At 39.4% G+C, this 27003-nt stretch overlaps 1 protein-coding gene across 4 annotated transcripts; it reads left to right on the top strand.

The window, feature by feature from the left end:
* The first annotated feature begins 485 nt into the window (after window positions 1–485).
* Window positions 486–24047, top strand: cdk15 (cyclin-dependent kinase 15). Of its 4 annotated transcripts, none has more exons than XR_008360762.1 (14): window positions 486–714; window positions 5161–5192; window positions 13302–13439; window positions 13597–13691; window positions 15692–15771; window positions 15861–15955; window positions 16147–16209; window positions 16346–16469; window positions 17171–17291; window positions 17387–17480; window positions 19276–19385; window positions 20868–20916; window positions 21105–21247; window positions 22496–22628. XR_008360762.1 is itself a non-coding variant. In XM_053497583.1 (14 exons), the coding sequence occupies exons 1-14, from the start codon at window positions 669–671 to the stop codon at window positions 22606–22608; spliced, it is 1257 nt and encodes a 418-aa protein (XP_053353558.1). In that variant the 5' UTR covers window positions 486–668; the 3' UTR covers window positions 22609–24047. The 4 variants fall into 4 exon arrangements, 3 of the variants coding, with proteins under 3 accessions (XP_053353558.1, XP_053353557.1, XP_053353559.1); XM_053497583.1 differs by having other exon boundaries at window positions 19276–19339; window positions 22496–24047; XM_053497582.1 differs by lacking the exons at window positions 486–714; window positions 5161–5192 and adding an exon at window positions 7367–7552 and having other exon boundaries at window positions 19276–19339; window positions 22496–24047.
* The last annotated feature ends 2956 nt before the right edge of the window (window positions 24048–27003 follow it).

Here is a 27003-nt window from a genome sequence, read left to right as displayed (position 1 = left end):
CTGCATTAACATTATTTCTTATGAGAAAATTCACAGTACAAATTTTTGACTTGAGAACCCGCCTCCAGAATAAATAAATAAATAAATAAATAGATAGATAGACATAAAATATAAAATGTATGTATCAAACGCCTTGCCATTATTATGACTACTATTTGTTTGTGTGTGTGTGTGTGCGTGTGTGTGCGCGCACTTGCAGTTCAGTTTTAGTGATAACATTTGCTGGTGCACATTTATACAAACAAGTGTTATTTGCCCTTTAACAGGTCTTGCTCTCTCTCCTACACACACGTACACTGCACAGTGCACACACTTGGCTCCCACCTTTTCAAAACAAACACCAACCCATTGCCTCGTTCCTGATTCAGCCAATTGGGTGGTGGCTCCCATCCGGCTGTCCTGATTGGCTAGAACCACACACACACACACACACACACACACAGAGCTATTGCGCAGGAGAAAGGAGGGAGAGAGAGAGAGAGAGAGAGTGTGTGTGTGTGTGTGTAAGCACAACTTGTTGGCGTGCACGCAGGCGATGCTGCTGTTACTGTTGCTGTGTGGCTACAAGTAGAACAAGGTGAATTCTCACATGTCCACAATCTCCTTCCAGATGTGTCCTGGACTGTGAGGCTCCACAGCTGTTCACACCACTGGATCGTTCGGCCAGCATGCAGAACCTCCGACACGCTGCGACTGAAGCCTTCCAGCGGCTGGGTGAGTACAGAGCTCCTCTCTATCCATCCATCCATCCATCCATCCATCCGCCGCTCCACCGTCACCTCCTGAGCACTGCTGTAAATCTGTCCTCACACTGAGAGAGGAAATGAACCTGCAGCAAAACAAACACACACACGCAGAGGAGGAGAGAGGTGATGATGTGAAAGAAGGTAAAAGGGTGAGATGATGTAGGGAGTCAGGACAAGAAGATAAAAGGTGGAAAAATAATTCTGTGTGACGTGCAGAGGATTCCGTTGGACATGCACTTAACTTGGAAAAACTTCATTTTTTTCCTAATAATTTTTTTCTTCATCCTCTTCTTTTATTTCTTGGTTTTCCTGGCAATTTCCTCTCTTCATTCTTTTATATTTTACTATCCCTCCATTTTGTAATGTTCTTTTCTCCTTACAGTATCTTTCCTTTCTCCTTTCCCCCTTACCCATTTTCATTTCATTTATATTTTTTTTTACATTCCTCTTCCTTTTCTTTCTCCTCCTTTTCTATCCTGTTCCAGTTGCCTTTACTTCCCCTGTTATCCTAACCATTTTTCTTTCCTTTTTCTTTCCTCTTGCTTTAGTGTTCTTTCCTTTCCCTTTATATCTTTTAATTTACTGTCTTTTTCTTTTCTTTTTCTTGTGAAACGTACTTACTCCTGCTCCCAAACTAGAAAAAGTATTTTAAAAACCTTAAAATATTTCCTATTTGTACTCATTTCATACTTCCTGTTTTAATTTCCCCTCTTTTCCAAACACAATAACTTTCTCAAAGATTTCCTTTGACCTTTTTCTTACCTTTCTTGTTTCCTTGTTTTATTTCTTGTCATTTCTTTCCTTCTCAAAGCCTCTTTTTTCATTCCTCAGCACTTTCCTTCGATTCCTTTTTTTCCTGTTTCCAAATCTATATTGCAAATTAAATTTTTCCTTTTTTGTATTTTTCATCCACAAAAATTATTTCCTTTTGCAATACATTTTCTGTAACCTCCCCTCATCATTCATTTCTCCACTTATCCTCACCCACTTTGCATTTTTTTCATTTCCTTTCTTTTATTTTGTCTTCATTGTGGAATTTAAAGCCACCTGTTTCTACACCAACTGCAGCAACACTATCTTCCTTTCATTTCGAGTGACTTTCTCGACTCATACCTTATAAAATACACTCAAATATTTTTTTCAGTCACTCAATTTGTCGATTTGTGACTTTATGGTTAAAATATATCAGCTTTAGTTGCTCGTGTCTCCTTTAAGACAGTATACGCACGGTTCGAACCTTTAGCCTTGAAGGTTATCAGTGCACCAGGCTGTGAGCTCACCCTGGCAGCACTCGTATTTCTGTATAATTTCATAATTATATGCTTTTGAATGCACGTAGCATTTCCAATCTGCATGTCAGGAATGCTAAGAGTCATCTTGTGTATATAACAGGTTGATTAATGATCTTGTACCGATATTTTACGCGGATATAAGTCCAGCCGCAGGCTCCTGTAGAGTCTTATCACTACCTTGACTTGGTGTGTGAGGCGTACAAACAATATCCTGGTTGCATTTTTTTTTTTTTTTATGTAGCAGCTTGGCAGTTTTAATCAGCTCACAGCAATAAACAAGGAACTGGATTTTAATCCACATGTTCAAGCATTAACACTGCTTCACATGGTAGTAACTGCTGTACACTTAACATTTTCTCTCCCTCTCTCTCTCTCTCTCTCTCGCTCTCTGTCTTGCTGCCTACACTCTGAACACTGCTCTGCAAACCCTGCAGGCTATTCAGGGAACATGGGAGCGACTGCTAAAAAGAGAGAGAGAGAGAGTGGCAGCACTAACAATTATTGCCATTGAGGCAAGGAAGGGAACATGCGGGAACAAAACAGGGAGAAATGGAAAAGGATGCTGGAAGGCAAGATTGATGGAAAGAAGAGAAATGAGGAGAGTTGAGTGAAATTAGGGACGAAGGGATACAGAGATCTTGCTTTCTCGCACTCTCTGACAATGTAGTGAGAGGAAGAACCACAGAGAAAGACAACTAAGATTCTATTGGGATGTTATGGCATGCTATTCTATAAAAATAATTAATGGTGGTTAACGGTATCATATCTTACTGACAATGTTCAAGTAACAAACATTCTAAAGTGGTTTATTCCTCTTATATTAATTCACTTTGTCAGTATTGAGGTGGTTGCTAGGGCTGTCAGATTAAGGAGGGGGCACAGCTGGTTGCTAGGGTATTGCTTGCTTGACTTTTTATGCGGTCCGAGCTGGTTGCAAGGTGGTCTCCCAGATTATTGGTTGGTGATGACAACCGAGCTGGTTGCTATGGTGTTGCTCGGTGACTCTTATGGCATCCCAGCTGATTGCTAGTGTGTAGCTAGGTGTCCCAGCATAAAAGGGTCCCGGCAGGTTGCTAGGGTGTTTTCGGTGATGGTTTTGAGGTCCAAGCTAGTTGCTAAGGTGTAGCTAGTTGTCTTAGGTTATAGGGTCTCAGCTAGTTGCTAAGGTGTTGCCATAGGTCACTGTTATGGATTACCAGTTGGCTGCTAGGTGACCCAGGTTATGGGGTCCTGGCTTGCTCCTAGGGTGTTACTAGGTGTCCCACTTATGGGGGTCTGAGCTGGTTGCCAGGGTGTTGCTCGGTGGCTCAGGTAATTGGGTAGAGCATTTTGCTAGGGTGTTGCTAGGCTTTCTAGGTTATAGTCCCAGTTTGTTTCTAGTGTATTGCTATTTCACTGTTAGAGGGTTCCAGCTGGTTGCTCAGGTGTTCATTGCTGTCCCTAGTTCTGGGGCCCATGTGCTCTAGGGTCCGAGCTGGTTGCTAGGGGGTTACTAGGTGACTGTTATGGGGTCCCAGCTGGTTGCTAAGGTGTGCTAGGTGTCCCAGGGTCTGGAATTCCAGCTGATTGATGTTGCTAACATGTCCCAAGTGGTTGTTATAATATTTTTATGATCACAGTTAAATGCTAAGTTATAGTTATTTTTTATTGTCTGTAAAGTCTGGAGGTCCCTGAACCCTGAACGACATTTCTTTTATCCGCTTATAGCTACAGTTAACATTGTAAAATGTCCATGAAATAATTTATGTGAGAAGACTGGAGAAATTGTGAGACTGCACTAATTTTCTTTTATTTTACAAACAATGGTTTTGCAATATAAACTGTGCAAGCCAGTCACGTTAGAAATATGCAAATGTATTGCACAGGGAAGGGCTCCTGTAAATGTAAATGTGTTTGGAATATAAATGTTTCTTTTTCTTCTGTCCAAGATGATTTTAGAAAGAAAAGCCCCAGATTACACACTGACCTTCTATTTAAATATAAAATTCTCCGTCCTGAGCCCTGCTTGTCTGATTTTTGACCTCTGGCAGTTTAGTGACTGAATCATAGCCGCTGTCGCACTCGCATGATCCCACCATCATTCAGTGCCAAATGAGTTTTTAACAAATTACAGCTGGAGTTTTGAACATATACACACAAACACACACACACACAAACACACATCGTCATATTTAAACAGCAAAATCCATTGAGAGTTAGAATATTTATTATGGCAAAAATGTTTTGTGTATTATTAATCTGGAGTTGTGAAAACCTTTTCCTTCTCTTTTATTAATTTTAACTTTTTTTCCCCCTCATAATTTTTAACAAGGCACACCACATGTTTTGTTTTATTCTCTTCATCTTTTTTTATTTTACTTTGTTTACTTGTCTTTTAACTGGTGTATTTTTTCTTTATTCCCAATTTCTTTTTTTTCTTTTTTTTTTACATTTGTTTTTTCTTATACTTTCTTTTCCTCTTCCTCGTTTCTCCTTTTATCTTCTTTTACTTTTCATTATTACATTTTACATGTACTTTTTCTCGTCCTTTGTATTTTTAATATGCTTTTACATTATTCTCCTATTTAAAATTAGTTTTTTCTCAATTTCTCTTTTTTCTATTTTCTTTTATTTAAAAAAATATTATGTAATATCTTCTCCTTTTTAGTCTAATCTGCTTTTCTATTTTTACCTTACATCTTTTCTCTACTCTTCTCTTTTCTTGCATCTTTTTGCTTTTCCTTTTTTAAAGCAATTTTTTAAACATTTAATTTCTTTTTTATTTACTTCTTTTTTTGTCCTGTAATGTTTTGTTTAAATTTACTCATATTAATTCTTGTTCCTCTTTTAATTTTTCTTTTCTGTTCTCTTGTTGGGCTTTTTTACTCTTTTTTTTTTTATTTATGTTTTTTATTTTTTCCTTTTCCTTTTTTTTTAACGCTTCACAGTTCTTCCTTTTTTTTTCAATGTCTTTCTATATCTATTTCTTTATCCTTTCCTCAAAAAAAAAAAATATCCTTCTGGTCAAGGCTTTCCATTTCTATTCATCGTTTTCATGTGCTTGTGAAATTTTATATTTGGCAATGTATCTGTTTTTTTCATTATTTCTTTTTGTATTGAAAAACCCTCTGTCATTTTTTCAGGACTGAAGCAGAGACACATGGGTTATCAGGAGGTAAGAAACCTTTTACATAGACAACTAGCCATGACTAAAGAGGAATATTTGACATATAGATTTGTGTGTGTTTCCATAATTTATGTAATGAAACAGCAAACGAAACTGCACCACAGCACTTTTTTCCAGAAACACGCTGAATTCTTCCTCCTTTTCTTTTCCTGCTGAGGCTTGTCCTTTGCCCAGACTGAGTGGCATTTTATTTTCAGCTCTGCTGACCGTGTCTCCGTACAAAAACATGCAGAATGAGTCTGAATAGTGATGACTAAAGACGGACACAAATAGAATCCTTCCCCTTATCCTCACTCTTTCTATCTTTCTATTCTCAAACAGAATCCATATCCTCACTCTGTTTGATCTACTGCTCACACTGTACACATGCTCAGTTCTTTTTATTCTGCGACATCACAACCCAGTGCTCATTACAAAGATATTCAGCAATGAACGTTTGAAATGTGATTGTCAAGCAGGTATCAATTAATAAAGTATACAATTACAACAGCTCTGACTGCAAAGCAGTTTTTATTCATTTTGTGCAATAATTCCTAAATATAAGGGAATTATTTAAGCAGGTAAGGAGTGAGTGGCTGAAGTTGCTAGGTAGGAGGTGAGGCTAGGAAAACCAACGAGGTTGTTCACAGTGATCTGGGGCTAAAGACAGGTACAGCAGATGGCAGCAAAACAAATAGATGAACACTGAGAGTGTAAGCAGACAGACAGTGACAGAATCCGACCCACAGGTCAAACAATGGTCAGAGATCAGGTAAACAACTAGATCAGAGGCTGAGACACAATCCAATTCCAACAAACAGTCCAAAAGGTGGTATATCTAGTAAATATGTCCTATGGGGAGACAGGGCAGGGGCAGAGTCCAGACTTGACTGGACAGGATTTTATACTAAGTCAAACATAAAGACAAACTTGCAGAATTACTGTGAAGGAGCAGGCAGAGAACAGGTTCGAAAGCAGGCAGAGTCAGAATCACTGGCAAATTACAAAACAGGAAGATGACGGATGAGCTCAAACAGTGTGAAGAGACAATCTGGCAAAGAGTGAACTGTGATTGTGGCATTTATAGAGCAGAGAGGTAGGCTCATTGGAGACTGGATGAACAAACAGATGCAACATACAGTACCAACTGGTGGGAGTGAACTGCAACTTAGAAGAAAAGCTTGAGTAAACCAGGAATATAACCAGGAGTGTGTCTTGACAAAGGTGGACTGCAGCTGGGAGGGAAAAAAGTGATAAAAAAAAAAGCAGGAAGGGCTCATTACAAGGGTTTACATATCATTTGTGGAAGGATCAGTAGGATTTCCACAATGAGAAATCCTTCAGGACGCAATAGCCATGGTCTGTTTTTTTTCCCCCCAAGCAACTCACATTTTTCTGTGTCCTTGACATTTTCTGTTCTCCCTTCTTCATTTCTCCATCTGTGATAAATAAATTATTTTACTTATTGCATAATTTATTAATTAGTTTGTTTTCTGAGTTTTTACAGCATGTATCAGAAAGGATATAGCAAAAAAAAGGAAACATTCGGACGCACTTATTTCAAAATAGATATTAATTTGTAAAACTAACGAATAAAACAAAAGAGCAAACTGTGCGTTCTGCTCAAGACCCCATTCTTAACGGCCCTTAGTATAGGAATCCGTGACATATGTGATTAGGGAAAGTAATTTGTTCAGCACATTAGATGTAGCTATAAATAGATACAACCTATACAAGAGGAATTAAACAGGTCAGAAAATGCGGTTATAGAAAATTAATCACTAAAACACCAGGCTGATTATTGTCCAAGTCTCTTGTTCCTTATTTATAAGAAAAAAGACATGGTGACCCTAATAGCCATGATCTGTTTTTTTTCCCCCAAGCAATTCACATTTGTCTGTGTGCTCGACATTATCTGTTCTCCCTTCTTCATTCCTCCATCTATCAGACATATTAAACTCCCTCTCTCCCTCTCTCTCTATACTGTATGCTTGAATAGACATGCTTGTTCCAATTAGCAAAGAGAACATGGCTGGGTTTGTTTCGCTCTTATAAACGGGTAACGGTCATAAGACCAGGCGCTTGTGTACAAAAAATACACACACACACACACACACACACACACACACATACTTATTCTAGTCATATGAGCAAGGCTTGCCCACAGAGCCAGAAACACAGTAATGGAGGACTTGCCATGGAGGCTCCGGTTCCTGGGTTCTCTGTGTGCGAGAAAATGCTGCTGGTGTTGTGGTAGACGGGAAGAGCTGGAGGAGAGGCAGGAACCTGTTTATGAGAGAAAAGAAGAGCTGGGAGTACAAAAGTTGTCGACAAGTAGTTGGAGCGTCTCGGCTCTGCCTGGCCTTGAGGTACCAATGATGGATGCGAGAGATAATGCTCCAGAATCTAGTTTGTTGTGTTCTGGGGTCAAATAAAAGAACACTTAAGGATGCTAAATGGAAGCTTCTGGGGAACAAGTTTATTCAAACTAATTCGTTTTTAGCAAGTAATGCTATATAATATAAGTAATGTGGTTCAACCTGAAGAAGAGTTAGTTTTACAACTACAAATACGATTATTTCTTAACAGCACATTCCAGTTTGCCCGTGCTGCAGTTTTCTGTTTGTTTAGTATGATTTCTACAGTTATTTTTACATTTACTGTTGTCGAATGTCCTTAAAACAAGTTAGATAGAATCACCTTTATTTCTCTTACATGAAATTAATGAGAGAAAAAAATTTCAGGCATCTATAGAAATAAAAGAAAGGTTTTGTCTGTATGGTTAGAACTCAATCTTTTAATGATATCTTTGTTTATCCATTGGAGGACCCAAAAAATCATGCAAAACTGGCTGGACAAAAGTTAATGATTTTTTGCAATATTTAGATATCTGCCTGACGTTAAAGCTGCACTATAAATAAAATCTAATTGTCAAGTACAAGTGAAGTTATGAGCAGTTATGTGCCACATTAAGTCAAAGAAACATGCAAAATTGGCTGAACAGAGTTTAATAAAACTTTTGCAGTACTTATGTATCTGCCTAAGGTTTAACCTGCACCGTAAGTGAAATCTAAATGTTAAGTAAAAGTGAACTTATGGGCCTCCGAGTGGCGCAGTGGTAAAGTGCTCACCCGGAGATCGCTGGTTCGATCCCTGGGTGATGCTTTAACCTCTCGCAGCCGGAGGCCTAGAGAAAGCTGATTGGCCGAGCTCTCTCAGCGGGGAGGGATGAGAGGTACTTCTGGCTCACACATTGATGACGGCTCTACAGCCAATCAGGGGCGTCTGTGAGCTCACGCAAGCAAAAGGAGCGGATAGCGCTGTCCTCCGAGTGTGTTACGCCGCCCCCCAATGGTGCGTGAGCAAGCAGTTCGAAAAGATACGGTCAGCTGGCGTCACGTGGTTCAGAGGAAACAAGTGATAGTCTTCGGCCCTCCCGACTGAGTGGTAGTAGTAGCCTTAATATGGAGCCCCCTAGTGATGGGGAGGCTCCACATTAAGACTCGACTAAATTATGGAGAAAATCGGGGCGGGGGGGGGGGGGGGGGGGGGGGGGGGGGGGGGGGGGAACGTGTGTGGCGGATTTAATCATCTACTTTAAAATAAGCTACTAATAAGCTACTTGCTTAATGTAAACAAACAGCTACACCAATAGGCCTTATTTACAAAAGGTTAAATTAATATTTTTACTGGGATTAGTTCATATTTTCATCCCTGAAATACCAGTGCTGAAGTGGTATAAGTAAATTTTAACACGCTGGAGTCGCTTTAGGACAAAACTTCTCCACTCTACTTTTTTTTTCACTCTCCAATTACCAGGGATAATTTTTTTTTAATATGATATATAATATATACGAATATAGACGATGAAAGAAGTACAACTTGGCGTAAACATGGCATAAGACAGTCAACCTTACAAAATTTTATTTCTTTGTATTAATTAGTTAAGAGTCAAAAGTTCTGGCATACAGAAAGACAGACAGACACATATGTGGGCTTCAACCTGAAATAATACTATCACTGATCACCTTAAAGCTCATCAGCTTATTTTTAGCTTTAACTTTTTAACTATTTCTACAAACGGTAAACTTCAGCTAGTGTTAAATATGTTTGTCCTGATAGAAAACTTTACAAAGGTTAACATTAAAAAAATAATAATCGTAAAAAAGAAAAATTAATAATGGATATCATCATATAAAACTGTTGTCATAAAGCAACTTAAAGGATTTAGGATGTGTGGCAGAATATAATTTTTTTTTTTTTTTTTTTTGTCAAAAAAATTTGCCACATTTTCCTTGTTTAAATAATTTTTTCTTCACCGTAAATACATCAAATTATACAAAACACATTTGGTGATATAAATCTGCTAATTCTCTATACCGCTAATGTTGCTAACAAGTAAAGCTTACCCGTTTGCTAATTTTGCACTAGCATAGCTAAAACACCACACATTTGCTTATAAATATTTTTAAAGAGAGTTTACACTGATCTTCTTGTGTGGTTTGTGACTTTCTTTGACACACTTTGGCAGAAAACAAAGACACTGTTTCCATGGAGAGTATGTAAAGATTTATGCTAATCTGGGTGCTGTTAGTATTACTAGTTAAACCAAATACTGCAAATATGTCTTTGCTAATGGGCACTTTAAGTGACAGGGAAACTATACATTTAATGGTTGAGGGAAATATTTTCATTACAATCTAACACAAGTAATTGCATTATTATTTTTTTCTTTAAAAAAAAATAGGGACTGGTGAAGGAATGCATGTTGCCTGTTTATAGCTATTCTAACATCGCTATAGCTGGAACTAGTTTGTTTCATGAATTTTCTGCAATATAAAATGTAACTACTATATAAATAAACAGAGACATACAGTATTCTTTAATTAATTAAAAAAATTGTGAGCATTGGAAAATATGAACAAAAGTGCACTTTGGAAGCTGCTCTTATAGGGAAATCATCTTTGCAATCACTCACATCGTCATTACTGCTTAATCCTGTATTTAGGGTCACTGGGGCGTATCCCAGGAGACTTAGGGCACAAGGCAAGGTACACTCTGGACAGGGTGCCAATCCATCGCAGGGCACACACCGGGCAATTTGAACCTACATGTCTTTGGACTGTGGGAGGAAACCCAGCAAGCACGGGGAGAACATGCAAATTCAATGCACACAGAGACGGGAATTGAACCCAGACCCTGGAGGTGCAAGGCGACAATGCTAACCACTACACCACTGTGCCGCCTCTTTGCTATCACATAATTTTTTTTTTCCCCTGTAACAGCACTTCCCTAAGCAGTAACATTCACTGGCCTAGATTTTGTCAATATGTGTCAAATGAGCTCAAAGTAATTAGATTATGAAGTTGCTATAAAAATGGACTGAGGATAATGCTGTCTAGGTGTGATTTTTCTCCATCATATGAAAACTTTATAATGAAAAAGGAGGACATTGAGGCAGTGAGAAGGGGTACATAAATCCAGTAGGAATGAAGACATAGAGTCAATGAAAGGGACACGTACGCAGTGAAAGGGAGGACTTTGAACCAGTGGAAAAAAGGACAGTGAGGCAGAGAGAGGGAGAAAATTAGAGGAAGTCTGTAGAAGGACATAGAGGTAGTGAAAAGAATTACAGTAAGCCAGTAAAAGGGAAGATGATGAAGCAGTGGAAAAAGTACATAGAGGCAGTGAGAGCGAGGACATGAAGGCATTGTGAAGGAAGACATGAGGAACCGTGAAAGGGAACATGAAAGTAGTAATAGGTAGGCCATGAAGGCAGTGAGGGAAGACATGGAGGCAGTAAGAAGGAGGGGCATGGAGGTGAGAGTGGGGACATGGAAATATTGAGGGGGAGGATTTGGAGGCACTAAAAAAGGGGACAAGAAGGCAAATGCAAGGAGGGGCATGGAGGAAACAAGAGGGGAACATTTAAAGCAGTAAAAAGGAAGACATTTGACGTGGCATAAGGACATGGAGGCAGTAAGAGGGAGAGTATGGAGTCAGTAAGAGGGGGGAAATTGAAGCAATGAATGTGATGACATCGAGAGAGGGATGATATGGAGGCAGTAAATAGGAGGACATGGAGGCAATAAGAGGGACGAGGTGGGGACAGTTGGAGTGAGGACCAGGATGGAGTGAGAGGGAGGAATTGGAGACAGTAGGAGTGAGGACATAAAGACAATGAAAGCATGATCACAATCTATAAAAAAAACATGGTGAAAGAAATATGTAAATACCCATCTCTGACACATTCTACACAGTGCTGTTGAGGAGCAAAAGTCAGTTCTGTGTTTCTGTGTGCTGCAACAAAATGCCACATGGATAGTTTCCTTTGAGTCCCTGTGGATATAAACAGTCTGGGCTCTAAGATGGTGAAATCATTCAGCCAGATATGATCAAATATTGTACAATAGTCCTGTCTATGTCCCCTGCTTTGGTTTGTAACTTGTTACTAAGCTGCTAAAAATTCAGTAAATTGTGTTTAACACATTGCTTCATTTCTTATTCATGGCCTAATCTCTTATTTAGAGAAAATTGTAACAAGAGGGGTGAGCAGTGTCCAAACCTCTGACTTGTGGTGTGAATTATAATGTATAAATGTAATTATAAATGGAAGAAAGCCTACCATGTGTTATTATAATTAACGCTACAATATCTTGCATTCTTGCAGCTCAGGCGATAGCGACAGAAAACGAGAACACCTTTTGACTAGTGGTAGTATAAAAACAAAGAATATTCATGGCTGAGGATGAGGAACTGCTTCAGGATATATTGTCTTGTCCACTCAGATAAGAAGTGATGCCCATTAAATTATTCCGAAAACTACTTTCTCTGCTTTGATGGCCCAAACTTTAACAAGTTTCTCCAGAGTGTTATATCACGTCTTGGTCGGAAGGCACTTTCGCCAATAAATAGTTTTTAGTCACTTCGGTTTATTTATCACAGAGCGCTTTAAGAGCTTGTGTTTAAGCCGACTGGTTTACGATGGTTTCCATCAGCCGCACTTCAACCAGAACACAATGTTTAATTGTGAACGTGAATGTGTGCAGAGATAGGAGACATAAATTTGGGGTTTATGTGTCTGAATGAATCTCAAACCAGGATCCTTGCTATAAATTAACTAGCTGTGGTATTTTTTTTTATTCTAGTACCTATGTAGTTTAACGTAATCTGTCTTTCAATAAGGAGTAAAAAACACCAAAGGACATGCTGTTATGGAAATAATCAAACATCAGGGTGGTGTGATGAACCAGCACTACTGCTAGACCATGACATGGATTATATTCCCATAACAGCACATACCTGTGGGTTTATTTCTCTTATATGACTGTAATTTCAATATTTTGTCTTGTTTATCTAATGACACTTCGTTCGCATAAAGAGTTAGTTCCTGTTAGTACTTATGACAGCTATAAGCAGTCATTTCCTCATCATACCTGAATTAAAAGAGTCTATACATGATACATGATGTTCCATGTGTTTTACATGCTAGTATCTTTTTTTCCAAAAATGAGAGATGCAAGACGTCCAAGAGGACAAAGCAAAATCCTTATCTCTTTAGAATAATGATGCATGACTCTTGGAATAGGCAAGGCTTTGTTTTCCTGCATGCCATCTCAGTAATTTCAGTCAGTTAGGGACTTGAGACTGACTCGAGTCAACAGTTGAGTCACACACACATTTATGCACCGCCACACCAAGACAATGTCACTGTACTGGATGTTGTTAGGCAAGCTTATCAGGAAAAAATAATCATAACTGCAGGATGATACTGTTCCAGACATACAGTGTGTATATATATAAATATATATATAAATAGCTTTTCATCCGTATCAACATCTCACTGACTCCCACTCTGTCGCGATTTTTTTTCCTGCCTCACTCTCTGTTCTTCTTGTTTTTCATTTCCTCTCTGATGATGATGATGATTAAATCTTTCAGCATCAAACAATAACATAGAATTACATCGGAAATGACAGACAGCAGGGATTCACAGGTGCTGATTAGGGTTTACAATGTTTTTATTGTCAATTGTCCTCTCTCTCTCTCTCTCTCTCGCTATCTCTGTCTCGCTATCTCTTTTTTTCGTTCTCCTTCTCTGTTTTTCTCTCTCTCTAGCTGGGAGAGTTGGATGGTGTTGAAACTCCCCAGCCTCAGTGGTTTCACACTCTACAAGTGCGCAGGCTCCGGGCGCAGAGAGGACGCAGCAACAGCGACCCACTTGGAGGCAAGAACTTTCAGCCAGAGTTTCAATGGGTCAGCATACACACAGGCACATACACACACACACACACATATTCACACACATTCTTCAAAATGATTACAGTTTTACCAGCCCAACATGCATATGGATGTATAAACGTAATATGTGTAGAGTATTAGATAACTTAGTGTGTCTTGCATGCACGTGCAGAACGCAGGTCTTCAGTTTGGAACGGCGAATTCATACCTGAACCTGGAGAAACTGGGAGAGGGTGCGTACGCTACTGTATACAAAGGAATAAGCAGGTTGGTACTGCATATGCATGTTAATTTACCATTAAAGGAGGTGTCATGATGTTGTAAAAGGTTCCTGAACAACTTACATTATAATACTGTACAATAAGGAATTAACTTCTTTAATGATCTTCAATGGCATCCAAGAATTTTTGGTTTAAAAAGCAACTCGCACCTCCAGGGTAAAGATTGCACATTTTCCCGTAGAGATACAGTAGCACATTCTTCCTGTGCTTGGCGGGTTTCCTCCGGGTACTTCGGTTTCCTCCCACCAAAGGCGTGCTCTGTAGCCTGACTGGTGTTGCCAAACCAATTTCCAGCCCTCCTGCAAGATAAGATGATGGATTGAGGGATACTTCCAACTACTTTCAGTAAAAAAAAAGTTTGTCTACATCACCCACAATGTTGTTCGACTACCCGAGGATAGTGGTGCCAGTACAAGTAGGAACTAACTAAAAATCATTGAGTTTTTGCAACACTGGCCTCTAAATGGATGCCTCAGTGAAAGTAATTGCTTGATGAAAGGGAAAGTAATTAAAGAATTTCCAGGCTTCCTGACGGCTTTTTTTTTATTTTTTTTAGCATTTTTAGTTTTTGTTTCTCATTTTCTGTACAGTCCTTGTACCTGAGCAGTTTCAGAGGAATGTATTTTTATTTGTTACACCACACAGTGACCTATGAATCATTCAAGCATAAAAAAAGTCTAATTCAAGACATGAAGCAGTGAGAAACAGGCGTAGATGATGACAGATGATCAGGCCGGTGACTAGTAATTTTATTTCTTTTAATAGGAAGAAATGGGGGGGGGGAGATGTTGCACAGTACTGTATATTAGTCTGTGATGGGGAATTTGCCTGAGATGAGTGACGTCTGAACGACATGGGTGAGTGAGGAAGATGACAGGATGCCAAAATCACCTTTACATCTGTGTGTTTTAACAGGAAAACTGTTACTGCATTGTAGTCAAATGAGGTGCTTTTGCATCAGTTGTGAATTTATGGCAAACCTGTTCTCCCTCTTCGTCTGGTCGAGCGAGGAGCCATTGACGTCAAGACAAAAGACTAAAATAGGACAATACGACACTTGCACAATAGATTACTACTTTTCCCTTGCCACAATCTTCTCTCAAGGTGTGAACTTGGACTTGGAACAAAAATAAACCCCATCAAATTAGAAGCAGCATAGTGATTGATGCAGGTGCCCTCTGCTGGCTGGCTGACAAACTGATGCAGTCAGTTTTCCTTGATCTGAACATGAAAGTGATAGACCTTCTCAGTGAGTGACATTTTGTCTCGTAGTATTGCCTTCGGCTAATTTCTATAAAGACGGTGTAATTATCGGTGCTAATGTGAACTTAATGAACTCATTGACCGCTCTGTCAATGAGTTCATTGAATTAGGGTGCATTACAACGAAGTAGGCATGAAGCCATACATTGGAAGGGCTTCCTAATATAGACAAATATAACATTTTAATGCATTTATTTTCTAACATCAACAAATCGAACCAATGCAATACGTCAGAAAAAATATCTGCACTTTAATTATATTGACAGAATTCCACGAAGCATTTCAACACTCTGTTATGGTGAAGAAGTGCACAAACTTTTGTATTCTGCAAATAGTGTCATTACATACATTTGAGCTGATTGTGTGGACGTTCTGGACAATAATTAATTAATTATATTATAATTAATTAAAATAAATATTATTGGCAAATTGTTGTGCTGGAAAAGGAACAAAACACTTCATTACATTAAAAAAATAATAATAAGCTTAATGTAGTAGCAGTAACACTTTATGACCATGGCCACATCACACTATCCAATCATTGATTATTTTTCTCTAACAGTACATCCTTGAGTGTTTTATTCTTAGAAGTAAGATCTAACATATAAAGATTTTTTGTTTTCCAACAGAAAGGGTAGAATGTGTCTTAATTAAAGATTAAAAACAGTATTAAAAAGGTATTCAGCACATGATAAGTCTTTATAATGTTGTTCTATTTTGTAAGGATAAATGGACACTTGGTGGCGCTCAAGGTGATCCGAATGAAAACCGAGGAGGGCGTTCCGTTCACTGCAATCAGGGAGGGTAATAAAACTCTCATCAATTATCAATTGATTATTACCAACTCATGTAATACAGTCTAAAAAAACGTACATGCATGTTTTTTCCCCCAGCCTCTCTGTTAAAAGGCCTCAAACACGCCAACATTGTCCTGCTCCATGACATCATCCACACACGTGAATCCCTCACCTTCGTCTTCGAGTACGTGGTGAGTGCAAACCACCGCCATGTTCTTTGCCTTTATGTTTGTACTTCTCTAAACTTTCATGGGAGATTAAAAACCTTCAGCAAAACATTATACAGTAATAAACAGTCACATTACAACAGATAATAAAAAAAAAAAAAGCTAGCTCCAGGGTTTGTTCTTCAATCATTTTCCGATTTGTGTGACTCCCTCAGCAAACCGACTTGGCTCAGTATATGATCCAGCATCCAGGAGGCCTTCACCCATGGAATGTTCGTGTAAGTAAGATCTATTGGCTTCATGTTTGTTGAGATCAAAGTATATGAAAGAAAACACCAGGAAACGAAATACATCTCTCTCTCTCTCTCTCTCTCTCTCTCTTTCTGTGTGTGTCTATATATATTTCTCTGACAGATCTTCATGTTCCAGCTGTTTCGAGGTTTATCGTATATCCACAGCAGGAGGATTCTGCATCGGGATCTGAAACCTCAGAACCTGCTCATCAGCTACCTGGGCGAGCTCAAACTCGCTGACTTTGGTGGGTTGTGAAACACATTTAAATGAAATCATTAAATCATAATTTCCTCTATTTCTTTTTATTTCACTCCTCTATCAAACACGGCATTTCAGTGTTTATTTAAATGCGCTTCTGCTGAGACACGCCCCGTCCAGAGCTGAGCAATGAGCTGTGGAAGGGGATCTTCTAATATGAGGTCACAAAAATGGGGAAATTTAATTGGCTTGTGTAAGAACCATTAAAAAAAAATGGACAAAAAGCAGGGAAAGTTTTTTTTTCCTTCATGTTTTTAAGTTGTACATGCACACTCGAGACTCATCTGCATGTCTAAAAATGACTAAAATGTACATTTTGGAAAATAGGTCAGCTTTAAAGTATTAATACATGTAATGTATACCTTCTTATTTATGCAGTTTCCAATCATGTGGCTTCAACAATATTCAGAAAATCACGCAGCTAAAAGTCAAGAGCTTGAGTTATCATTATATTTTGACATCACTTTTCGGAAATGTGATCTCAGTGACTCTGACCTTCACATATTTGTTGGTTTGAGCATTTTAGATACAACTGATCTCGGGAATTTTTACACACAACTCTCTAGACAGAACTTTACACAATGGTGCAGAAAAAAGTGGAATATCTGTGGTTGGAAATCGCCAGTGTTTAATTAAAAAACTTTTGCATTCCCTGTAACATTTCCTTCTTTTTTTTTATTCTGTAAGGTCTAGCCAGGTCCAAGTCGATCCCATGCCAGACATACTCAGCAGAAGTCGTGACCTTGTGGTACAGACCTCCTGATGTTCTCCTGGGCTCCACAGATTATTCTACAGCACTTGATATATGGTGAGGCTTTCTTACACACTTCGTATGTGCATAACACATGTAACACATTGAGCTACGAGTACTTGCAAATGACAACAGTTGCTCCGTGTTTGTAGGGGCGCAGGCTGCATTTTCGTCGAGATGCTACAGGGGGTGCCGGCGTTCCCTGGTGTGGCTGATGTTTTCGAGCAGTTGGTGAAAATCTGGAGAGTAAGCGTATACTCTGTGTGATCACCTGCAAGTTCAACCCGGACATAACACAGGCAAAAAATGAAAACGACAATTAATTATATAATTAAAGGAATACTCCAGAATATTTCAATTTAATCTCTACCACTTGAATCTGTAACAAGAATTTAAATTTCAATATTTTCACTGCATTTTTGAAAAAATATTTTAGCTTTCTTGTTAAAGCCCATAAGTGAGATATTTGCGACATTTCTCCATCTTTTGCTTACAACACTGGTTATCATGCAGCTTCAGGAAGACTTTTTTGAAAGATGATCTATGAGGGGCGTTCAAGTCAAACTGGGATTTGTAACGAACAAATGCATAAACTGATTAACATTTACAGAAGACTTCAAGCACAGTACAGTGATGAGACTCCATACGTCCATGAATGACGATCCCGGCCGATGTGGCTCAGAGCCCATTACAGTCTTTCCTGTGAACATTCAGCAAGTGGAACGCCTGATCCATGCAAAATCGACAGATTACTTGTTGCCAAGTTGCGTAAGAGACGCATCTGTCTGTGGGAACTGTACACGTAATCATTCACAAACAGGAGCGTGGCTGGAAGTTATTGCAATCATACATTCCAACATACAGTCCTGACCTCATTCCAAGAGATTTCTGGGCCATTAAAGGAGCTCCTGGGAGGCCAGTGTTTCAGACAACGTGAAGCAGGCGGTCCGATCATGGCTCTGGCGCACTGAGAAAACTATCCAAGCACTAGTGATAAACACTGGGATGAGTGCATTAGTGTAGCAGGGGATTATATAGAAAAAATGAAGGTAGATTTTACTCTCATAGCTCTGTTCTTTATTCTGCATAAATCATTTATCCTGTTTCACTTGCAAGCCCCTCAAACTTCTAACTGAATTCTAACTTCGTGATTTAGTTCTGTTTAAGTATGAGCAAAGCCAATGGGGAAGGTAGAATTTTTTTAAACGGTACATCTGTCAAGCATGCTGTCTATATTATTTTGTTGTCATATTTGTGCATGTGCCTTATGCTGATTCTGCCTTTACTGGTTTGGCATGAAGAACACAATATGCAAATTTTAAATATGGACTGCATTAAACAGTCAAAAAACGAGCAAACAAGGAAGGAAACCATGGGTATATGTTTTAGGTAACATCCAATTTTTTGACCTCTGAGTTGGAGAAACAAAAGGCAACATCCCTTAACTGAAGACGCAATGATACTCAATGATGACATATGATGTCAACACAACATGGCTGATCAGAGCATGAACAGTAAACGAAGTAGCACTTCTTAGCTTTAAACATATTTGATATAATGTACAAGTATAACCCCCCCCCCCCCCCCTGCAGTTACCTAACGGCCCACTAGGGGGAACAACCCATAGTTTGCTCTTTTTGATGATTTTAGGAAAATATACATCGCTCGACCCATCTAGCTAGCTTTTTTTTAATTGCATCTCAGCCAACAAAAGTTATATTAATCCTGCTTTCCAACTTCCCAATAAACCGTCTGAATCAAACCTAATCGACTTCCCCTAATCGACAACTGCCCCTAGACCAAGGAAACCTTTTAACATTCTTGTCACTCCTAATCACTCCTGCTCTATAGATGAGTCACACAAATAATTTGATCGAAAATACACCTGAGTGTTCCTTTCATACTATTCATGAAAGTTACACATTAAATCTTTAGAGGAGCAGTGGCCTCATGTTGAGAGCAGGATCTAATCTCCTGTTTGACCGTTCATTTCCTTTCCTTGCCCCTCCCCTCTTTCTCTCCACCGCGATACGTTCTCCAGGTTCTCGGCGTGCCCACGGAGGAGAGCTGGCCAGGAGTGAGCGAGCTCCCGAACTACAAAGCGGGTGAGTGGGCGCCTCCTGTTCCGCTCTCCGGCCCTTCAGCTTCATCGTGAGTGTTAGTAAGGGTTAATGATAAGCTCATTTTCACGCTTTACTGCCTCACACCTCTCATTGTTGGTCATCCATGCTTTAAACTTAAGCGTGTGTGTGTAAGAGAGAAAGAAAGTGATTAAGAAAGAAAGAGAAAGATTGCTGTAGATTGCCTACTACAGCATTAAAACACTGGTTTATATATTAAAAACATTTAACAAACACTGTGTGTGTGTATGCAAGCGTGTGTGTGTACGCATATACAGTCTGCCATTCGTTTTTATCATTAAACATACACATTTGCTCAAGCTAGTGCAGCAGAAAAATTCACAGAGTACCGTTGAAGCCCCTTTGGCTGACACGCACGTGTGTGTGATTGCATGCACACTCGCTACAGGTGCTAAGCTAACACGGTTCAACGTAACTTCACACCTTAGAGTCAGACACAAACACGCTTCTTGACACACTGGAAACTGGGAGGGGTGTGTGCTGGGGTGGTAATGGTCTCCTACAAGCAGACATGACTCAAAAAAAATAAAAAAACACACAAAGTGATGACACAGGTGGTGTGCCTGGACTTTCCTCAAGTGTGAGTGTGTGTGTGCATATGTGTGTATCTTACTAATGCATCGTGAATGAAATACATTTACAAAGTTATTAAAAAAAAAAAATCTTCTTGCAACAAATGATGATGTTTAAGGAGTTAGCTCTTCCTCGCTAGCTGTGTGTGATTTCTCGAGTTGTTAGCAATGCAGTGTAGTGAAGCAGACATAATCAGTTATGTATCTTTTTTTTTTTCCTTTTCGTTTTTGGGGGACTTTTTTAGAACGAGGACCCAAGTTAGGAATACATAACAGATGGGACGGCGATCTATCATAGAGCACTACACAAGCACATGTGCACACACACACACACACACACACTAGCATGTTTTGGATATGGGAGGGAGAAAAATGAGAACAATAAAGATGTCTTTTTTTTTTTTGAACCTGAATGCTACTACACATAATGCTTTCGCATTAACAGCCTCATAATTATGGCTAATGATAGAACCAGAAGAACTTGCACCATTGTATTGTATGAACACAAATCAGAATAAGCTGTGAGCATGGCAGCAATGCTGTGTGGCAAGTGTGTATGGCACAATCTCTCTCTCGCTCTCTGAGCGTCTGAGTCAGTTTCAGGCACAAGGCCAGACACACAACCGCAACCAGGTGTGCTATGAGGTGAACACAGCATAGCTTTGAGAGACAGAAAGAGAGAGAGAGACAGGCAGAGAGACAGACGGAGAGACTGGGTGGCCGTCCACCTAGAGGAAAGGGAGGCATGAGAGAGAATGTGTCCATGACACAGCCAAGCGTGTGGGTTCCAGGGCGTGCAAGGTCACGCTCGTCTCGGGAGATGGGGGAATGAGGTTTTTAATCGAGGATGCCTGAGGTAGAAGCTGCCGGTTTCAGCTTTCTCCAAACACTGAGAGAGCGTTTTGTGTGTGTTCTTACAGAATGGTTCCTGCCCTGCAAACCCCAGCAATTCAGAGATGTCTGGAAAAGGTAATATCAGTTGTGTGTGTGAACACATATCTGTGTTCGTTCCAAGAGAGAACAGTGGGGTCTTTTGTGTATTCAGCACCCCCAGCCGCAACTTCCCAAGCAATAGCCTGACCTATACCTTTGCCTCCATGTGCGTGCGTGCGTGTGTGTGTGCGCGTGTGTGTGTGTGTGGGCGTGTGTCGGCTCAGATTTGCACAGTTACCCTATAAGACGGAGGACCTTGCGCAGCAGATGTTGACGATGATTCCCAAAGAAAGGATTTCGGCCCAGGATGCGTTACACCATCCCTACTTCAACACTCTGCCACCGCCCGTGACGCAGCTGCGAGACAGTGAGTGTTCCCACACGCCGTGAGAGGAAACCTCCGCTGCTTTTCAAACTACTTTCAGTAAATTACTAGGATAGGATCAGTAAACGCACAATCTTATGTTGTACTGAGGAAAGATGCAATGTGTGGCTAAATGCTAGGAGAACAAAGGCAAATGCTGTTGATTCAATGTAGACTTTGTTTTAAAAAGAATTGAAGTCCTAGTTTAAAGTGTGTGTGTGAAAAAATGGTAATGCTAGTTGTATAACCAGATAAGAAACGATAAAAATTAACATATCGTGCTGATATTCAGTGCAAATTGATTATAATTTTCCAAACCGCGGCCAGTTCCAGGGGTTGAATCCCAAGTAGGGTTAAATGGAAAGCTAGTGCACTATGTAGGGTGTACAATCCCTTGTTTGACACACCAAGTAGGATAAGATATACCTTTATTTGTCCCACAGTGTGGACATTTCTTATTTCATTTCTAAGTAGCGCCCTTGATCAGGGCTTAGAGAGGGATGTAAGATTCAGCTCTTTGCTAAAAGCTAGTTAGCTGTCTAGCTCGCGTTGGCCATGAAGAGAACAACATGGACGGTTCAGGTGTAATTCAGAATGGCTTAGAAGCTCTTAGAAGCTATAACTAATGAGACAATGTGTTGTTGGTTTTGGCAGGCAGCTGGAATGATACATATACTGTACTTAAAGGTCACGATGCTGCAATGCTCCTTGTCACCATTCATGGAATGCCTCTCGTCCAATCAGATTATTCGGTTGAAACTAAAAATTGTAAGGACAGTAGCACTAAAGCAGGCTCCTGTATCTAATTATACACCAGAGTCTCCACCCATAAATACTTACACCAAATCATAAACATGCCAAATATTAAGGCACTTTTTATTAAAAAAAATAAAATCCAAGAAATTAAATACAATTACAGCAACTAGAACAAAGAAAATTTAAGGTTCAGAGCTTAATTTACACAGCGGTTTGTCTAAACATTTTATAAATCCATGCTACCAAATTACGTTATGTTTCGCATTAACATTTACACACACAAAACTTCCATTATATAGACTTCCACTAAAACAGGTTTCTCAACAGGATAACATGTTGAAATTCCAGTTTGTGGTAAGAACTATAGTAGTCTGAGATTAGTTTAAAACAATTAACCAAGTATTCCTTTAGAAAAAAGACTTACTGTAAAACATAGTATTATTAATATAGTGAAATCTGATTCATGTCCTTTTCTCACGCATCTCTTTCTGTCAGCCGTATCCGTCTTCAAGGTGCCTGGGGTGAGGTTGGAGACGGAAGTGAGCGATATCTTCAGCCCGAACAGACGGGTGAAATCCTCTCATGTTCCTCAGGGGAAATGCTGGTGATAGGCTCCTGCTGGCCCACCTCGAGCACACAGATCTTTTCCGAAGAGGAGGAAAGAAGAAAAAAGTGTTGATAATGGAGGGTCATAATAGATTGCTTGTTAGCAAGAACGATAGAGTGTTGGTTTTCAGAGCACCGTCCATTTGCAGTGTGGTGGTCAGGTTTTGGGAAGGATGGATGGATGGGTGGGAAGATGGATGGAAGGATCGATCAATGGATATTGCAGAAGATGTACTGGAATCAGAAAGTTCTTAAAGATGTCAGATTAAGACCAGAGAGAATGACTTAACATATGTACAGTAAATAGCACTTTTTAAAACAGCGTAAATATGTGCCAGCATCTACAGTTTTGCCAAAGTGTTACAAATTTAATAGCATTTGAAGTTTTAAACATTAAATTTTTTTAAATCAAGACAAATTTGAGATCAAATAAAAGTAAAATGAGTGAAAATTCACAGAAGGGGAAAGGGTGTGAAAGAGGCACATTTGTATCTTGTAGCACGTGCTATTGCTTTGCTCACAGAACTTTGACAAGCATCAATCTTGCAAGCCAATAGAAAATGAAAAAGTGGGACTGTTGTGTTTTTTGTTGGTAGAATATTTATAATTTAATACCAGATTTGCCTCACTGCTTGCTCACAGTTGCTTGGTGCACATCTGGACACAAACCGAACAAATGCTAGTAGCAATGTTGGCATCTCTATACGATATAATTTATGTCGTTTTTAAAAATATTTTTCTGAAAGAACTGTTAACGTTGAATAAAGTGAGCCAAAGAGATTGAGAGAGAAATAGAAAAGGGTTAAAAATCTTTCACATATGCACGCTGACCCATGAGTGTTAAGGCAAATTACAAATTGAAAGGTCATGGCCATATGGGAACAAGAGCTGGAGCTGATCCCAGATACTCCCAGAGAGAGGGAGAGGGAGTGAGTCGAGAGAGAGACAGAGAGAGAGAGAGAGAGCGATGAACAATACTTTCCTGGAAGTCCTTCATTCTTCCAAATCCTTCCAGGTGATGTGTTTTTACAGTCCTGTGTGTCTGCTCCCTCAATCTGAAATCCTCTTGTGACATTTGTGTGCACCATTTAGCCTGTTTGCTCTATGTGAATAATTTGTATAAAAAAAAAGCACAACACAAACTGTGTCAAATGGATGTCTTTAGCCGGGATCTACTGTTAATCAGGGCTGTTTATTGGTTCTTACTGCTCGCTGATTAAAACCAGGAACAGAAGTATCATATAGGATCATCTCAGCTGTTAAAGCAACATCTGCGTGAGCTATGCTGATGACCCGGACCATCGAGTGCACAATGATTTCATATCCTTGCAGGTGTGTAGCATGTGAGCAGAATGCCAGCTGATGTTACGTTGCAGATGTATGTGTGTGTGTGTATAAGTCCAAATGTTTAATTCTGTTCATGTCCTAATAAATATCTTTTAGATAATCCTTGACTTCCTTAATTTTTATGTGAAAAAAAAAATCGAGGCCTCACAGTGAAAGTAAAAAAAACAACAAAAAAACAGTACATTGTGAAATGTCACGCTAGACTCTCACAGGGCTAGGGTTGCACACATACCTGCAGGGTTTTCACGTATACATACACACTTCATGTCCCTTCGTGCTTTTTCCCCCCATGCATTTGAACACTCACTCATACGTCTAATCAAACCATTCTCCTGTCACTACAGTACGAGTCAAATGATTGCCCTCACATGCATATAAAACGTCTCCCACTAATTCTCAAACTAGAGAAAAAAGGGGATTGAGGCCACAGTAAAAAAAACCAAGTATAAAAGCAGCGGAGATGAATTGTTCAACCATCTATGCGATTCTAAAGAACATGAACAAGATCATGGAACATGTTAATTCGATACTGTGTATAGCCAATTGTGTGTGTCTCCTAGTACCTAGACAATGTCTGTTGAACAAACTGGAACAAACTCTCGGGACAGAACTCATTCGTATGTTGGGGACTTACTGTATATATGTATAAATAAATAAATATATATATATATATAGTGGAGGGGGGTGGAGGTGTGACTTTAAACTCAGAATTCTGACTTAATTGTCAGGAATTTGAAATTAAAGTTTTTAAATAATCCTGTTTCTTTAACAAAAATTCTAAATATATGCGAAAAAATTAATTCTGAGTTTAAGGTAAGAGTTCTAAGAAAAAAGGAATGAATTTTGAGTCTAAAGCCAGAATTCTCAGTTTAAAGTATGATTTTGTTGAAGTTTGATTTTTAAAAACGGCAGCATTCTGAGAAAACAAAGTCAGAATTCTGAGAATTCTAAAGATAAAAGGAAAGACTCTGAAAGGAATCTAAATTTGCCTTTAAAGTCAGAATTCTGAAATGAATGTCACTAAAGCAAGAAATTAATGTTTAGACTTTTGAGCGAAAAGGTAAGAAAGGCAAAGTTTTAAGTCTGGGAGGATCTATTTTTTTTTTTTTAGTTTAGAGTCAGAATTAAACGTTTAAAGTAAGAATTATGAGAAAAATGGCATCATTCTGGAAACACACAGAATTCTAAGAGAAAAGTCAGAATTCTGAGACTAAAGTAAGAAAAAAGTAGGATTGCACTAATCCTCTTCCATACAAACAAGCTGATCTCAGCGTACACAAAATGCCCCGTGTGTTCACTTTCCTCTCCAAGGCACAGTCAGCATGCTTTGATGAAATGATTCAAGGCTGGTTAAAAAAAAAGGAAAAAGCATGTTAGAGGTTACTCATAATTCTTTCCATATTTGCTTTGCTAGGCTTAAAAAAGTTTTGATGTGGTCTCATAACCCGGTGCTCAGACGATGGTTGGATATAAATTTTTACATCAGCTTACAGGGTGGCAGGATTGAATCTGCTTAATTTGTATGTTGTATTTTTTATAGAGAGGAAGTGTGAATATACAGTGGGATATATAGAGTATATACAAATGTAAGACAAATTAGAAGGGGGAAAAAATTTCCTTTTCTATGGTAGATACGTTCTGATTGACCCTGGAGACTCCGTCCATCTCGTTACAGGAAATATATTTTTATTCTTTGTTAATTAGTAACACACTTTTTAATAATTAGCTTTAGGTTTTGCATACACACTTAAACACATGCCATTCTCCTGAAATAAAAGGTGTGTATCCATTTCATGCAGGTGGTATTATATTAACCAATTTTTGATGAACAACACAAAGACAGCAAAGATTTATTTTGTGTGTGTGTGTGAGGATCATGTGTGGCACGTATTTACAAGTTCACACCCTACTGGCTCATCTTACAGATATACTATACACGATATCTGTGCAAACAAAGTTCAAAGATTCCAAGTGTGCCTGCCAGTCTCAGCTCGTGATGAGCTCATGATAGCGATCAAGCATCTATCTTTCACCGCCTCTTCCTCCTTCTTCTCCTCCTCCTCCTCGGCTACATTTCCATAACTAATCAGTTGCATAGCTGCTCATCTGACGTGACTAGGCTTCTACGATTCACGGATTTTCCCCAGACGCCTGGGTTAATCTTGGTTACGCCGTAAGAGTAATAAGCATCGCGGTAACCCCTTAGACACCCTTAAATAAACGACAGCATTTCGCCTCGCTCGATTACATTTGGAGGTTTTTCAGTAGCATTTGTCTTATGTTGTAAATGCGTGTTAGCGTATCCAAGTGTGTGACGGCCACGGTGTGTGGTCTGTGTCTCCACGCTGTTCTGTTTATCTCTCGGTGTTTATTCACAGCCCCGCCAGACAGATGCAAGAGACAGCTGCTACCACACACACAATCTCAATGCTGCGTAGGCCTCGCTGGGCCTGCGGGTTAGATTCAGGTTCTCCCCATGATCAAGCCTCAGAGTCTGGGGATAAAGTGTAAAAGAAAAAGGTGGAGGGGTCGCTTCTTTCATCTTAGTGTGAGAGTGAGTGTGAGAAAAGACCCAGATATGTTTGACGCATGAAGCTTGTCCCTTCCCCAGGTCCTCCCTTTTTTCAAAGCAAAAACTATGTCCTTTTGGATTCAGAAACATCCAACAGCTGGCGGCGAGAAGCAAGAGATAAGCAAAACATTCCACGACTAGAAGCCACGTTGAAAACTCTTCAAGTTGTGGCTTTGTTTTGTACTTCAAGCTTTATTTCTCTCTCTCTCTCTCTCTCTCTCTCTCTTTCCAACTCCGCATGAGATTGAATCTGTTGACAAAAGCCCCCCATTGACTGTTAATTCAATCTCCTTATCACTAGCCTAAAGGCATTACCAACCGAATACCCACCCATACTTAGCATGCAAATGATAGAGTGATTTCGAGGGCGAGAGAGAAAAAAGCATGGCCCGGTAAGGGGCCTAGCGGAGGAGCGCTGGTTTCCTTTAAGATAATGGGATTTGGAAAGGACAGCTCTTTTGTCTTTCGTGGTCTCATT

The sequence above is a fragment of the Clarias gariepinus genome, chromosome 6 (genome assembly GCF_024256425.1).
Source record: "Clarias gariepinus isolate MV-2021 ecotype Netherlands chromosome 6, CGAR_prim_01v2, whole genome shotgun sequence".
NCBI lineage: Eukaryota > Metazoa > Chordata > Actinopteri > Siluriformes > Clariidae > Clarias > Clarias gariepinus.
This window is presented reverse-complemented; position numbering and strand designations above follow the sequence as displayed.